The following is a 17,224-nucleotide window of genomic DNA, read 5'->3' as shown; positions in this document are numbered from 1 at the left end:
ACAGGATCTTGCTCGGTCACCCAGGCTGGAGTGCAGTGGTGCGATCACGGCTCACAGCAGCCTCAACCTCCCAGGGTCAAGTGATCCTCCCACCTCAGCCTCCCAAGTAGCTGGAACTACAGGCATGCTACCATGCCCAGCTGATTGATTATTTTATGTTTTTGTAAAGACAAGGTCTCACTATGTTGCCCAGGATGGTCTTGAACTCCTGGGCTCCAGCGATCTTCCCACCTAGGCCTCCCAAAGCGCTGGGATTACAGGCATGTGCCACCATGCCCGGCAACAGTACCAACTTTCTGGCAGTGTCCTTCTGAAGAAGACCTAATGGGAGTTGTTACATCTTTCTGTGCGGCACATGCATGGCATTTGACACACAGGCTCCTGAGTCATGCTGGCTGAGTTGAAATTCCAAGTCTGCTCTGTGACTGCAGGTGATTTCTTACCCTCTCTATGGCTCAATTTCCTCATCTGTAGATGGGAATACTATCAGCAGCCACATCATAAGGCTGATATAATGATTAAAATGATAATCTAGGAGACGCTGCTCAGTACAGCACAGTGCCTGCCACGTAGTGACATCTAATAGATAATAGCAATTATTATTATTATCATTCTGAAAGTTGCAAACTCAAATCCCAACAGCCATCTTGTGGGTAACACAGACAAGCAAAGTGACCTGGTGGGCCCGTGTACAGGAGGCAGCCACATCCCCCCTCACTCAAATGGTTACCTCTGGGAATGAAGACCAGAATTTCGAATTTCTTAATAGGCACTCTAAATTTGATTTGGATTGGAAATCATTGATTTTGGCTACTAATTCAAGTTTTGATTTTTAAAATTTACCTTTTCTTTAAGAAAGGAGGAAGAGGACCCTATGCTGTCATCATTCCATCTGGAGCCCACACCTGACTCACAAAGCTCTAGGTTTCCTTCTGGCTTACATATGTATTCCCCATCGCTGCTTTCTAGCACCCACCTTCGTTGGAGGGCTGTATCTGCCTGCTCACTCCAATAAACAGTCAGTTTCCTCCAAATGTTGCTGTTGTGCACTTTTTGTTTGCTTTAATTCTAAAAGAAAGCCAAACAGCAGTCAGCCTCTAGGCCAAAGAAGAATGAATAACCTAACTTCTACCCATTTCCAAACCACCCAGTCTTTCACTGAACATCCTTCCTTAGGAGATGTTTAGCTTAACATCTCTCCCTGCTTTCTGTCTTTAACTCACCTTCTAAACAAGAGAAAATCAGACGTCACAATTTGAAAACTATTCCTCAATAGGATTACAAGAAAAAGCAGGCAATAAGAGCATTTTACATCCACAACAGAATCATCTGCAATACTTGATGACAAGCAAACGGGGTTCTCAGTGTCTTTCATAACAGCTGCCCCTTTTGAGCTGGGATAAAAGAAAGTGCAAAAGAGAGACAATGAATAGGCTTTTATTTCAAAGAGAACATCTGCAAAGCATAGTCCTCCATTAAAAAATAAACAGAAAACAGCCACTAGTCTGGGGAAAAAAATAAGATTTCCCATTACATCTCTAATTAATAAAGCCCCATTTCAAAAGGAAAAAAGAAGAAGAAGAAAAAAAAAGAATAACTTTTTCACATCCCCAAAGAAAGGATGCTTAATGAGGTAACTGTTGTATTACTTGATCCATCTAATCTGGTTTTAATACCATCCTTAAATAATGTATACATTAGCTTTCCATTACCAAAAACATTTGTTTATTTTATGAACATGAGTCTGGTTGAGAGCTGAGACTCTGCAAAATTATCATGCCGTCCTTGGGCTCCCGGCTTTTATTGCTTCTCCCCTCGCTCATTATGAAATGATTAGTTGTCTCCGTTGCCCTTTTGAATTGCTGCTAACGTTGTACTGCGGTTCTGCTACCCTGGTTCTGAATAGGAGAGTCTTGGTTCAGGGTTAAGTTAATGTAGTCATTACTGGCCCATTTGGGGACCCATTCATCATGCTAATTTCATGTCCAACACTTGGGGGAATACAGTACAAATACTCAACGTGAAGCAAATGCACAGTGAATCCAAAAGACGCACATGAAATGTCCAGAACTCAGTCACAGAAGACAGGCATGGGGAGCTCTGGGGCCATTACTTTCCAGAACTGTGGGAGCAATGCAGACATCAGAGAGGGCCTCCAATGGGGAATTCCTTTCCAAGGGACCCAGAGCACAGTTCCTCCTAACATCTAACTTTAATCCTTTCCACTTGAACTTCAGAACAAAACAGCACAGCTGTTTACCAGAGGAGCAAAGACTCTTCAAACTGGTTAAGTTGACATTGACCAAACCTTGGCCATCTCAGCACTTCCTTGATGGTCATTAACCAACCAAGCTGCAATCAGGATTTGAAATCCAGTTAGAGTTTGCTTATGTGTTTTCATTTTGTTAACCCACTTCTTCTTACTTAAATGCCACTTTACCTGCATGTTAAACGAGAAGAGTGTTGAAGCTGCCGTTTTGATTAGCTGGTTATATTTCTGTATTTTCCATAATATACATTTAAAGAAATATACAGCGATTAATAATTTCTTTAAATATTCACCCAAGAAGAAGAGAGTGCATCTGGGATGTTGTCGGTGCTATGATTCCTGGTCTAGGATACCCAGATGTGTTCAGTTTGTGAGAATTCATCAAGTTGTATATTTAGAGTAATGTTTATATCATATGGTTTTGTTGGGAAAAAAGCAACTAAAAGAACACAGGCAATATTTAAGAAGTGAGCCAGACGTGGTGGCTCACGCCTGTAATCCCAACAGTTTGGGAGGCTGAGGTGGGAGGATCGCTTGATCCCAGGAGTTCCAGACCAGCCCGGGCAACATAGCAAAACCCCACCTCTTCAAAATATACAAAAATTAGCCGGGCATGGTGGCATGCACCTGTAGTCCCACCTACTCAGGGGGCTGAGGTGGGAGGACTGCTTGAGGCTGCGAGGTCAAGGTTGCAGTGAGCTGAGATCAAACCACTGCATTCTAGCCGGGGTGACGTAAGGAGTCCCTGTCTCAATAAATTAACAAATAAATTTAAGAAGTGAATAAATGTTGTACAGATATGAATAGTAACTTTTTATAAAGAGTTTTTACAGAATATCTGCCCTTGTAGCACCTCCAACCACCGGTGCATCACGATTGGTATCTATACCATATTTTGGATTCCTGGGGCTCGTTTAGGACTACTATGGCAAAAGTCATGATCCAAAATAAATCCTTAGCCCTAAATAAGTAAAATAAATCCACCCATCCAAAACAAATGCTTATCCACAGCTCTTTCTTTTCGTTCAGCTCCCTAATGGTTTCCTTCGCTGCACTTGTAACAATCTGATTTTTTGCAATGTTCTTGTTTGTTTTTATTGGGAGGTCATCCTGCCCCCAAACCATAAAGAGCATGAGGGCAGGGTCACATCTGTCTTTCCCCCCGCTGTGCATAAAGCCTGGCACACAGCAGACCCCAACCAGTATCTGATGAATGAATGGATGAGTAGGTGGGAAATTTCCAGTGGATTTCACTCATTCGTTCTCTCCCTGTCCCCCACGGGTTACAAGATGCTGTGAGGAAGGAACGCAGACAACCCCGTCTGAACACTCTACACTCTCACACTGTGCTGCTTGAAGACATGAGCGCCGTCTTCCATTCACATGGGGCTTTCTGAGCTTCAAAGCACTTTCTCATCTGTTTATCAAATTTAATCCTCACAACCCGGGGAGGGAGGCAGGCTTATTAGCATCATCTGATGAAGTGCCAAAAAGACACAGAGATGAAAGTCACGGTCCGTCCCTGACAGCGTTAGGACCAAGCCAAGGTGCTCAGGAATGTTCTACTTTTCCACCTCCCCCTTGTCTCTAAAGACTCCCAACTTCCCAATGCGTGTTATTGGGGAACAAGGTCACGGGAAACACAGAGTGAGGGGCAGATGACTCAAAGGAGGCTGTCACTCACACTCCCTGCAGAGCGGAAACAGGTTTATCAAATTGCGGGATGCATGATCCTATTTCTGTAGGGGACATTTGCCTTCAGGATGGCCTCATGCTTATAAGAATTTGCATATTCTGGGTCTCCACCACCAGCTAGGTGGAGGGGGAGACTCCATCATGCCAGGGCAAGGCACAGGCAGTGAGAGGCAAATAAGTGCAGTGAATAAGCCACATGGGAATAGGGTAACCACAGATGCTCATTTTTATGTCTTCATAGTGAACACGGAGGTCTTCCAAATGGGCTGCAAACTCAACAGCCAAGAGGGGCCAGCCAGGTGGCACAGGTGACAGGAGAGATCTTAGGGGGACTCTTGGGGACCCAGTGGGTCTACAGTATCACCATTCCTCAGCTTGGCTGTTTAACACCAAGCAAGCACCGTGGACCCTGTATTGCCAGATCTTATGACTTTTAAAAGAATTCCAAAAATCTACACTGTCTCACGGCATATCCTAATCTTTAAATTCCAGGGCCTATTTATTCTAACACACCATGTGGACAAAATCAAACCCACCCACGGGCCATGGATTTGAAAGTCCTCCTGGCTCTAGCAAACATCTCCTATGATGTGGCTGCATCAGGTGGCAGAGCAGAGCACTGACCATGACCCAGAGCTGTGCCTCACCATCAAGCCCTGCCAGGTAGGTGCCATCATGGCCCCTGTGCTTCAGACAAGGAGACTGAGCTCCAGAGAGGCAAAGTGCCATACCACCGATGATGTCAGACCACTGTCTTCTTCCTCAACATCACATGACCTGCCTCCCAGGCCCCACAGCATCTGCCCATCTGCTCCCCTGGATCATTTCCAGGGTTGTTTCATGAGCTACAAGAAGAGCTTGGGCCCCATGAGCGGAGCAGCCCAGGCCTCATGGACAGTTCCGGGATGGCAGAGACCTCAGGGCTCCCAGGGCTCTGAATCATACTACTTACTCCTTGCCCTGACCTTCCCAGAGGACACTTCCCTTGTGTGTTCAAGAGGTCACCATGGGAAAGGGTATAGGCAATGAACCAGGCTAGGATGTGAGAGTGATCTCCCTAGAGATCGGCCACTTATCAGCATGGGCTCTAACTCTTGCCTGCTAGACTGGCCCTCCTGGAGGGCAGGAGGCACATTTGTCCTGTTCACCAAGGTAGTTCCAGTGCTGGACACAGGGACTGGTACCTTCTAACTGCAGGAGTGGAGGATGGGTAGATAGGTGGATGAATGGATCGATGGGTAAATGGATGGACAGATGGATGGATGAATGGACAGAGGATGGATGAATGGACGGATAGATGGATGGATGGATGCTCAGACAAATAGATGAATGGACTGATGGATGGATGGATGGATGGATGGATGGACAAATGCATGCATAAATGGATGGAGGCAGGGGGAGAATGAGGGGCTAGAGTCAACGGACTTACTGACTCTGAACTGGGTAGATTAAGAACACAGCCTTTGGAGACACCACCCAACTTCAATTTCTAGTTTGGACACTTCACATCTGCTTAATTTTCATCCAACTTACTGCCTTAGTTTTCAATATTTCAATCAGTAAAACAGAGATGAAAATAATAGCTCTTAACTTGCCAGATGTTATAAGAATTCAATAAAAGCATGTCTTTTTAGTCCTTCCACAGTGTTTGGTGCATTCGATAAATGCACCTCATCATCACCACAGTTGCAATGTTTGTGCCTCCTGGGTAGGGAACATTTGCATCAACCTCTCTGCCCCACAAACTCGTCTTAAACTGAAACCACACATCTTGTGGCCAAAAATTATGGCAAAGCGTGCCCTGGGAGGAGAAACAAATGCCTCTTACCACATTACCTCATTAGCATCCACTGACACATTAGCCTGGATTAGATGTCCAGATAAGCAGTAGTCACCTGGCTGGGACAAACCAGGCCTGAGACAGGACAAATCCATTCATTGCCCCTAGGTGGCCCTGAAAGATGAGACACCCTCGTCCACACACACAAAGCTTGAGAATGGGTCCCACCCCTTCCTCATCTGGCAGGGTGTCTGGGTTTGCAGTTCCTGACCCTAATAATGCCAGTGTCCAGGTTCAGGGCTAAGGTGACACCCCACCCCACACCCATCTTCTTTGTGATGCCTCTGGCTTCCAATCGGGGAGGGGACAACCGAACCCAGACAGCACATGGGCACCATCTGATGAGCATCTGCGGGCAAACGGGTAGTTTCTGTTGCAGGCGGAAGGAAGTGTCCGCAAGATGATCCACACTGCATGTTTATTGAGATAACTCCAACGTGCTGCAGACCCAGGCTCTCAGGTGCAAGTGGTGGGCTCCTCAGTGGGCCAACCACAGAGCGGTCTGAAGGAATGGAGCAGCAGGAAGTCTGTTGTGGTTGAAAGAAAGGCCACTGTCCCTGGCCAAAGAACCCTGAACAATATCCTCTTGCCCCCTCCTCCCCTTCTCCCTTGGTTAGAGAGAGCTGAATTCAAGACTCCTCTCTCTAGCCAATTTCAACTTCAATTCTTGACTGTTGAAAATATAATAGTACACAGCTTGAAGGATTAAATGAGTTCATGCACAAAAAGGGTTTAGAACAGTGCCTGGCAAACAGAATAGAGAACCCAGAAATAAACCCACACTTTTATATCAACTCATTTTTGACAAAGGCATCAACAACAGACGCTGGGGAAAGGAAAGTCTTCAATAAGTAGTGCTGGAAAAACGGGATAACCATTACCTATGGATAAACTTAAGAATGAAACTAGGCCCCATCACTCACCACACACAAAAACCAAATCAAAATAGATAAAAGACTTAAATCTAAGACCCGAGACTATGAGACAACTAGAGAAAAAAACACTGGGGAGACACTTCAGGACCTTGAGCAAGAATTTTTTTTGGGTAAGACCACAAAAGCACAGGCAACAAAAGCAAAAATAGACAAACGGGATCACATCAAGCTACAAAGCTTCTGCACGGCAAACAATCAACAAATTAAATAATCTACAGAATGGAAGAAAATATTTGCAAACTACCCATCTGACAAGGGATTAATAACCAAAATATATAAAGAACTCAAACAACTCAACAGCAAAAAAACAAGTAGTCCAATTTTTTAAACAGGCAAAAGAGCTGAACAGATATTTCTCAAAAGAAGACATACAAATGGCCAATGGATATATAAAAAAATGCACAGCATCACTAATCACCAGGGAACTGTGAGTCAAAAGCACAGTGAGACATCATCTCACCCCACCTGAAAGGGCTTTTATCAAGAAGACAAAAAATAACAGACGCTGGTGAGGACGTGAGAAAACGGAACACTCATACACCGTTGGTGGGAATGTAAATTAGTACAGCCACTATGGAGAAGAGTATGAAGGTTCTTCACAAGCTAAAAACAGAACTACCATATGATCTGGCAATCCCACTACTGTGTCTACACAGGAAAGGATTAATTATCCAAAGGAAAGGAAATCAATAAATCCAAGAGCTATCTGCACTCCCATGCTTACTGCAACATTCTTCACAATAGCCAAGATATGAAATCAAGTTAAGTGCCCATCAGTGGATGAATGGATAAAGAAAATGTGGTACACACACACAGTGGAATATTAGCCAGCTGTTAAAAAGTGAAATCCTGTCATTTGCAGCAACATGAATAAACCGGAGGCCATCATACTAACTGAAATAAGCCAGGCACTTAGAGACAAATATCACATGTTCTCACTCCTATGTAGGAGCTAAAAAAAGTAGATGACAAGAAGATAGAGAGTAGACAGTTGATTAGGGGAGTAGGGAGGAAGATGTTGATTAGAAGGATAAAAATCCAGTTAGATAGAAGGAATAAGCTCTAGTGTTTGGTAGTCCAGTAGGGTGATTATCGTTAACAATAATCTATTGTATATTTCAAAATAGCTAGAAGACCTGGGCACAGTGGCTCACATCTATAATCCCAGCACTTTGGGAGGCCAAGGCAGGCAGATCACCTGAGGCCAGGAGTTTAAGACCAGCCTGGCCAACACGGCAAAACCTCATCTCTACTAAAAATACAAACAGAATTAGCCAGGTGTGGTGGCGGGTGCCTGTAATCCCAGCTAATCAGGAGGCTGAGGCAGGAGAATTGCTTGAACCTGAGAGGCGGAGGTAGCAGTGAGTCAAGATTGCGCCACTGCACTCCAGGCTGAGCAACAGAGCAAACTGTCTCAAAAAAAAAAAAAGAGCTACAAGAGAAGAATTTCAGTGTCTCTGACAAAAAAAGTAAAGATAAACGTTGGAGGTAATGAATATCCCAATTACTTTAAGTTAATCATTACACATTATATGAACCTATCAAAATATCACATGTACCCCAAAATATGTCAAACTATTATATATCCACTTTTAAAACCACCTAACACATCATAACTGCCATGCAGTCATTATTATTATTATTATTATCATTATTACTACCCTTGTATTTGCATCATGAGTTAGGGGTCTGATTCAATATAAATTGCATGTCTGCTTCTTTTCTAGGGTTGGTAACTTTTTAGGAATCTGCAACAAGAAGTGAGAAAAGTAGAATAAAGATTTTTGGGGCTGGGCAAAGTGGCTCAGGCCTGTAGTCCCAGCATTTTGGGAGGCCGAGGCGGGCGGATCACGAGGCCAGGAGTTCGAGAGCAGTCTGGCCAACATGGTGAAACCCTCTCTCTACTAAAATACAAAAATTAGCCAGGCGTGGTGGTGCACGCCTATAATCCCAGCTACTCAGGAGGCTGAGGCACAAGAATTGCTTGAACCCAGGAGGCGGAGGTTGCAGTGAGCCGAGATCATGCCACTGCACTCCAGCCTGGGTGACAGAGCAAGATGCTGTCTCAAAAAAAAAAAAAAAAAAAAAAAGCTTTTTGGGAATACATGGTTGCATTTAGGGTTTTTCAACAAACCATGCAAAAGGAACGCAACTCAGAAAGGTGGCATCTTTGGAAAGGGGCAGGCCTGGGTTTGGATCTCAGCTCTGCTACTCCCCAGCTCTGTGAACTTCATGAGCAAGCAGCTTCACTTCTTTGAGCTTCAGTTTCCTCCTGGGGACAGCAAAAGTCTTATCCCACAAAGTTGGGAGAAATCAGTAAGACAGTAAGGTAACACTTACAAATCCCTCCATTATTCCTGCCACGTAACAAGCCATCATAAGACCAGCGATTTCTAGTTGGGCGACCTTAGTTTTAACTTTTTATCAGTTGTGTAATACCGTCTTCCTTCCTGGAAATTTTTTGTGTTTTTTTTTGGGGGGGTGAGCATTTAATAAGCTAATGTATGCAAAATACCTAAATGACGCCTGGAATACGGCAGGCACTCAATAAATGTCAGTACTCCTTCCTCTACCACATTCCGTCCTGCTCACACAGAAACAGCTATATTCATTCTACTGCCTTGGATTTACTCACACCCTACACTGTACGGGAAAATGAATAACTGCAAGAAATTCCTTATTTTCAAACATACCAAGAATTTCCTTTTAAGAACAGCTCATTTTTGAGCACTGATTAAGGAACAGGCCCACATGAGTTCACATATATTGCTACATTTCATCCTCATACAGCCCTATGAGGTAGCTCAGATTCACAGAGGACCAAAATTACAGTGACTTGCCCAAGATTAGGGGCATGAGAAAGGGCCGAGCCAGGAGGTGAACCCAGGTATGTCAGGCCTGAGGGTACTCAACAGAGGCCTCTTTCATTGGTGCCACGGCCTCGCACATACTTCTTGGGACGTTTTCTCCTGTTCCCACACCCCTTCCTTAGAATGCATGTTTTGTTAAGACCGAGTTTGTTTTTTAGTTATTTTTTATTTTCCCCAAGGCATTTTCTCTTTGTCTCTGGTAGATGGGGATCTGGGTCCGCAGAAATGGGGAAATGCAAAGGAAAAGGAAAGAGAGAGATCATAAGTGGCAGCTCTTAAGGTAGCACTGGTCAAAAGATAGAGACTCTCAACCTCACCTGTGCAGTCCAACAGGTATGCGTGTTAAGTTCTTCTGCACTGAAACACTCATATAGATGGATTTATGACCTTATGGATCATAAACAGCTCTGGAGCGGGGTGTGGGGGGCAGACTCTTATTTCAGAGATATGCCTAAGGATATCTTTGCTTTCTGAGGATACACACACACATACACAATGACGCGATGATGTCAAATCTCTGCTTTAACTCAAGCCACCAAATTTCCTCTTCATTAAAACCATGAATCAAACTTGAACAGTCACCAGTAAATAAGAACTTATGCCCTGGCTGGCTTCCTAGGTGAAAAATAGCAAGACTTTGATCACCCAACCTTCTGGAAGGTTTTTAAAAAATGAATTGATAAACTGAAGAGAACGTCTAAAGTATGAAAAGACCGGAAGGAAAGTGAATATATAGATATATTAGAATTCATATTACAAACATATCTATACCTATGTATATTATTTCTACTTTTATTTATCTATTTTAACACTTTCCATGATAAACAGATGGCAACATTTGCAGTAAGATAAATATTATTCAGTGATGCATATTTCTGTATACAAAGTGTAATGCGTCACTCAAACAAAACAAAACTCCATTGAAAGTGTGAAAAAAAAAAAACGAACCATCAATAACATACCCTGTTTTCTGTGGTCTCAGAACATCTGGATAGGAAGAAAAGCTATACCTCCAAGGCTGTTAGAAGCAGAGGTGATGATCTAAAGCCAGTGAACCGATCTTTCAAAGTCACTGCTGATGTCTAAAAGAGTCCTGAGTTATCTGAGTAATGTGAAGCATGAGGAATTTCTGCCGAAAAATCAACATTTCAAAGGGGTCGGATAATACAGAAACCCCATTCTACTTTGTGTGCTTATGTAGGGCGGCAGGCGGGGGGTGGGAAGGGTAATAAAAAATTAGATTTCTTAAATGAAACTTACTGAGTAACAGTTTATCTAAGACCACGAGCAATAAATGTGGGGACTTCAAGAAGAGAGTCACTAAGGGAAAGAAAATAAACATTGATTACATTAACACATGCAGCTCTCTTTCATTTTCTCCAAAATCTATTCAGAACCTGTAGGCTGATCCTTGTGACAGCTCTCCCAATATTTTTCCTCCCTTTATGAGGGAGTTCATCTGTTTCTTAAATTCTGAGATGACAGTAAAATCCACAGCTTACTGGAGACCCAGTGAAGGAATCAGTGTCAGCCACAAAACAGCTGCAATCCACCCAATAATTCTAATATTTAAGAGCTTTGAAAGAGGCTGAGAGGAAAAGGAGAGCTTGCAAATCTTTTATGGACATGCCCTCTGACTCTGTCTACTTGAGAAACGAGGTGTTTCCTCTTGGCTTCTTAAGTGCACCAAAAATACAATCAGGGCCTTCCACCGAAGCGCAGCTCCCCAAACATAAAAAGGACAAATACTCTGAGGCTGTGGGCATCAGGAAGGAGGAAGATCTGGCTTAGGAAATGCCCTATACACAATGCCTGCCTGACACTCTCTGCAACACACCCACCAGCAACCCAGGACACAGGTTCCCTCTACGTGCAAGAGCCAAGGCTGTCCACCCACCCCATCCCCACCTGCAACAGAGCACTGAGCTAAAGCATCTTCTTCTAAGCATGTGTCTAACCAGCTCTCTACAAGAGCCATCTGGAAAATCACGGGGATTTGTTTCTTTAAATGTCCCACTCCTGAATCTCCCTCCAAAGCATCATCCTGGCAGCCTCGGCAGGGTCTGGAAACAAACTGCACATTTCAACGGCCTCTATTGCTTGCGAAAAGGTCTGGTCCTCTCCTTGCCTGCAACCCAAGCTCCAGCTATACCAGACTTTGGGAACAGCCTGCCCCCTTCTGGTCTCCTGGAGCTCCATGGAAGGGCAGGAACTGGGTGGGCACAGTCAGAGTAGGACAGACCCCGGGCTCCAGCCAGCCTGTCTGTACTGTGATTTCAGGATTTAGCAGGCCATGGAGTAGGTGTGGGGGGAGAGGAAAGAAAGGAGACAAGCAAATGAAATAAAATACAAAGCCCCAAGAGACAACAGTCAACAGCATGGTAGACAGCTACCAAGAAGAGAAGAGAACCAAAAGAAAAAAAAAAATACATAAATGTCCATCTTGGAAGGTAAAGAAATTGAGACATTAGGACATGCAGATTTGGGGAGAGTAACTAAACTTGCAGTTGGAAGCAGAGTTTCAGAAAAGCAAAGCACCTCCGCTGCTGGAACTGCAATTCCAAAAGGAAGTAAAAAGGAAAATAGTGTGTTCCCACCTACCTCCCCAACCGCAGATCTCTCAGAGGCTGAGCTGGGTGTGAGAGAGTAAAACACTGAGCCGAGCACACAGAGAGGGGCTGGGGGTGGATGTTCACAATGCCGGGGACCTATGAAGAAATCAGCTAGCCCTGCCTCCTTCCTTCTCTTCATTTGTTTCAACAGGTGCTACGTGCATCCTAAAGGTACCTCCTGAACCCACTCTGACCCCCAGATGCAAAGGATACAGTAATCCCCAGGCTTCCCCCACCATGTCTCCCCTACACGTTCCTACACTGGACCAGCAGGACACGACCCACAACCCTCCCACCCCACCTCCCGGGCTCTGGATGCACAAAGAACTTCTAATTGCATTTCTGCGGGAACCCATCACTATCAACTCCAAGAGTTCAAAGGCAGCGTTTCAGAGTACCCCCCTCTGTAAAGAAGAGATCGCAGGACACTAGGAATGTTCTGGTTCTCCATCAGGCAGCTCACGCCACTATTCTCCCCGCAAATGAGGGAAAGACTTCTCCCTGCTACCCACACAGCAACGTGAAATGCCATCACATCACGTCTTGGGACTGGCTCAGCTCTCAGGCATGAAGAGCTGCACTCCGGCAGAAAGGGTCGCACAGACTCCGAAGAAGTTTAGCAGCTCAGAAAGCATCACGCTGTGTACTAAGGCAGTCTTCAGTGAGGACTTCCAAAGTGACAAATGATAGAAATATGCATTCAGTCTTCAGGATCCTGAAACCATCCCCCTGGTGTCTAATATCCTTCAGCGGCTAGGCAAATCCTTGCAGACAAGTAGTGTGATGAAGAAACAGACAGACACACAACACATTGGCTATGCCCTAAGGCAGAACTCACGCCCCTGGGGAACTGAGACCTTGGCTCTGAACTGGGGACTCCGGCCTCCTGCCCCATGTGCTCCTGCTCCTAACTCAGTAGGCTGGGCAAGGCAGCCCAGAGAAGGTGGGAAAGGTATCCCTGGAGAAGTTAGGGACAGGGTAGGAAGACAAGTCAGTTCCCCACCCAGCCACCCAGATGGCCCCAGATCTGCGGAAGAAACAGTTTCAGAGCCCTGACTGTTCACACCCACGAAGGGCAAAGTAATCCCATAGGAGTGGAAGCCCTGACGGTGTGGTCCGACACACAGCTGGTGACCTGAACCGGCCGCAACAAGACAGAAAGACAGAGACAACCAGCTAGGAGAAGGAGCCATGCCCTAAAACTGGAGATGGGGAGGAGATAAAGTCACAGAGGGCACGGGAGACGGCAAGGTTACAGACAGAGAAGGTGAAGACGGAAGGCTAAAACATCCAGAGAAGAGAAACAGAAGACCCAAAGTAAGACCAGACACCCCGGACTAAGTATTGATTCAGGGGCATGGTCGGGGACTTGGGACGCCCAGCTCAGCCCTCATCGCAGGCCAGGACGAACAGAGGGCTCAACTGTCTGCACCCAGCTCGGCAAAAACCAAAGAGATGCTGCTGCGACAACCGCCCAGGAACAGCGGCTGAGGATCCGGGGCGATCCACTCACTCAGGCAGGGAGCGAGTCACCAAGACCTACACGCACGGAGCAAGTCAGCTGGGGTCCCCAGCAAGAGTGATGGGGAACAGGAACCCAGCCAAGCTCTGGTAACCCCCAAAGCGCCCCCGCTGGAGATAACTTCCCCCAGACCCCAAGGGGTCCGTGCTCAGACTCTGAAAGGGGCAGCCCACGACCCCTGAGCCTTGGCAGGGACCCCACCCGGCTTCCAGGGGCAAGAGGCGATGTGGAGTCGGTAGGCTTGCAGAGTCCCAGTCTGATGACCGAGTTCAAGGGCTAGGGGGGCGTGGGGTCGGGCTGCCTTCCTCCCTCCCTCGCCGCGGGGCGCGAGCCGAAAGGGCATCTTACCAGAGCCCGGGCGGGCAGTGCCCCCCGGCTGGCCGGCTGCTGTCCTCGCGGTTCTCCGGGGCCGCCTCCCCGCGCCCGCGCCTGGGGCCCCCGTCCTCCTCCTCCTCCGCCGCCGCCGCCTCCTCCTCCTCCTCGGGCTGCAGCCGGCTCGGCGGGCAGGTCCCGGCGCTCCCGGCGCGGGGCCGGGGCCGGGGGCGGCTGCTCCCCGCCGCCGACCGCTGCGCCCCCGCGGCGCTCCCCGGCCCCGGAGTCGAGGCTGCTGAAATTCCACACGACCAGCGTCTGCAGCAGCAGCACCGTGAGCGCCGCGAGCAGCGCCGAGTGCGAGCGCCGGGCCAGCCTCCGGGCGCACGGCGCCGCCACCATCTTCGGAGCGCGGCCGGCGAGCAAGGCGCGGGGACCCCGGCACGCTCCGGGCCGCCCCCGCGCTCCCCGCGGCTCCCGCGGCCGCCGGCTGCCGCTCGGGCTCCCGCTCGGGCCGCCGCCGCCGCCGCCTCGGCTCGCCGCTGCTCCTCCTCCGCCGCCGCCGCCGCTGCCGCCGCTGCCGCCGCCGCCGCCGCCTCCACCGCCGCGGCGCGGAGTTTTCAGACGGGCAGGGACCCGGACGTCACCAGGAGGAGGAGAAGGCGGGGAGGCGGGAGCGGGGAGGCCGCGGAGGGGGGCGCCGGGAGCGCGCTCGGGGACGGGGCGCGCAGAGAGGGGCGGGCGCCTGGCCCGCGCGGCGCCCCCTCCCCACACCCCTGTCCCCGCTGGAGGGGAGGGTGATGGGGGAAGGGGCCGGGGGAACGCGGGCCGAGGCGGAGAGGGCGGGGCCTGGGGGCGGAGCCGAGGGAGGAAAAGGAGGAGGGAAAGGAAGGGGGTGGGGGCTATCAGAGAAGACAGACACCCCCCAGGACGTAGTGGGAGTAGGATGGGGGGCGAGGGGGACAATTCCCAAGGCGGAAAAAGAGAGGCAGGGGCCGCGAAACAGGGGACCTTTGGTTGAGGTTGGGCCCGCTCAGAATCCAGGGGAGGTAAGGAAGAGAGGGGGTCCCGAGGTCCTGTTTTCCCTGTGGGCCGCTGGAAGGAGCCAGTGCGTGGAGGAAGCTCCTAGCCCCGGAGTTCGCGGTCCAGGGATCATCTGTCGGTACCAGACCGGTTGGCAGGTGGACACGTGAGAAACATTTCAGGAGTGTCAGAGCCACAGTCTGATCCCTTCATCCTGGGCTTGAAGGGGTGGGGAGGAGGCTTTGGGTGAGTTTCTGGAGTTAATCAGCGCAAGCTTTGTGAGTGACTCCTGAATCACACACAATCCCCGGTGCCAACGATGTACTAAGTGTTCACTGAGTCACTTCTCTGGTCCCTGAGGACTCACAAGCCAAGAGACTCCAAACCCAGTTGGCAAGTGGTATAGCGGCAAAAGGGAGACCCGTGGAGTTACTCAACCTTCGCAGGATGCAAGCCCCAAAGGCTGGCCCCGCAGCCTCCCAGCGTGTCCTTTTCCCCATCCATCCTGAAGTCCTCTTTCCTGTCTGCACAGGGCCCAGGTCCTGGGGAAACAGGTCTTGCTCTTGAAAGTGGAGTTCTTTCCCATCCTGACTGGTCTGTCCCGGTGACCTTGAGCCAGGAGGAGGAGGACTCCTCCCTGAGCCCAAGCTTTCTCCTCTGTAGTTTAGGCAGAATGATCCCAATGAACTCAAATTTCATCCCGAGCCTTCTCTGACTCAGTCTTTCCGGATTTTCCCTCCCTTGTCCTCTTGCCCAGGGCTTTATACACAGCAGCGCAGAACAGTGAGCATATGGGATGGAGTTGGTGTCCCATACGGGACCTAGCACTCTGGGAATACAACAGCAGATCAAATCAGTTTGTGAATTGAGGACTTGGCGTGAATGCTTCGCATCTTGTCTGCTGTGCTTTTTCACCTCATCCTAATTTACAAAGGGAAGAAAGTGGAGTGTAATGAAGGCTCATCAGACAATGAGGCAGGGAGTGGGAAGAGATTGTTTCATCCACTTCACAAGCATCCGTGAATACAAAGCTTGTGTCAGACACTGGGCCAGGTGCACGCATCCAAAAGTGAATGAGGTTTAATCTCATCTTCAGCAAGCCTGAGGTCTAGAGAAGCCTGATGTGGATGTTAATCATTAAAATATAGTGAGATAGGCCTGGGCGCGGTGGCTCATGCCTGTAATCGCAGCACTTTGGGAGGCCAAAACAGGAGGATCACCTGAGGTCAGAAGTTCGAGATCAGCCTTGCCAACATGGTGAAACCCCGTCTCTACTAAAAATACAAAAATTAGCCGGGCATGGTGGCACACACCCCTGATCCCAGCTACTCAGGAGGCTGAGGCAGGAGAATCGCTTGAACCCAGGAGGCAGAGGCTGCAGTGAGCCGAGATCACACCACTGCACTCCAGCCTGGGTGACAGAGCAAGACTCCGTCTAAAAAACATATATATAATATATATATATTTTTATATATGTACATATATAATATATATTATATGTACATATAATATATATAATATATAAAATACATATATATTTATATGTAAATATATACAATATTATATGTATATATGGTGAGATAATCATTGCTATAGAGATGTGCAAAAATGCTAAAGGTTCATGAGGGCAGGACGGGAGTAAGCGCCAAGAAAATGCTTTCTGAACCCATGTAATTAGCCAGTCCACTTGCCTGAACAAGAGAAGTATAAAATGTATGCTAGTGGGGGTTCTAAACTCCAAACCAATCAACCTTAGTTGTATCTAAAGCTTAGCCAGGCATGTAGCCTGGCATAGAGGCCTTCCCTTTGGGCCCAGCACCCCTAACCAGGAGTAAAAGACCAGAGGCAAGTTTCTAGGGCCACCAGTCATCTGTTTATCAGTTGGGGATATTTTGTTTACAAGCAATACTATCTATTACTAACAGTAATAAGACTTAGTCTATCTTTTTTTTTTTTTTTTTTTTTTTTGACACAGTCTCACTCCATCACCCAGCCTGGAGTGCAGTGGTATGATCTCGGCTCACTCCAACCTCTGCCTCTTGGGTTCAAGTAATTCTCATGCCTCAGCCTCCCGAGTAGCTGGGATTACAGGCATGTGCCACCACGCCCAGCTAATTTTTGTGTTTTTAGTACAGACGAGGTTTCA

General features: G+C 47.8%; 1 protein-coding gene across 2 annotated transcripts in view; it reads right to left on the bottom strand.

Annotated features, from left to right (window-relative positions):
* Positions 1–14,459, bottom strand: part of XYLT1 (xylosyltransferase 1) — a 367,921-nt gene extending 353,462 nt beyond the window's left edge. Inside the window, exon 1 of one of the 2 annotated variants that reach the window (XM_031007129.3) lies at positions 14,092–14,459. In XM_031007129.3, the coding sequence (XP_030862989.2) occupies positions 14,092–14,457 (366 nt within the window). In that variant the 5' untranslated portion in view covers positions 14,458–14,459. The remainder of the gene's footprint in view (positions 1–14,091) is intronic. The other variant, XM_055365348.2, reaches the window with a different exon arrangement.
* Between the last annotated feature and the right edge of the window lie 2,765 nt (positions 14,460–17,224).

Source organism: Gorilla gorilla, chromosome 18, assembly GCF_029281585.2.
Source record: "Gorilla gorilla gorilla isolate KB3781 chromosome 18, NHGRI_mGorGor1-v2.1_pri, whole genome shotgun sequence".
Classification (NCBI taxonomy): Eukaryota; Metazoa; Chordata; class Mammalia; order Primates; family Hominidae; genus Gorilla; species Gorilla gorilla.
Note: the sequence above shows the minus strand (reverse complement) of the source record. Positions and strands in the feature narration are given on the sequence as shown.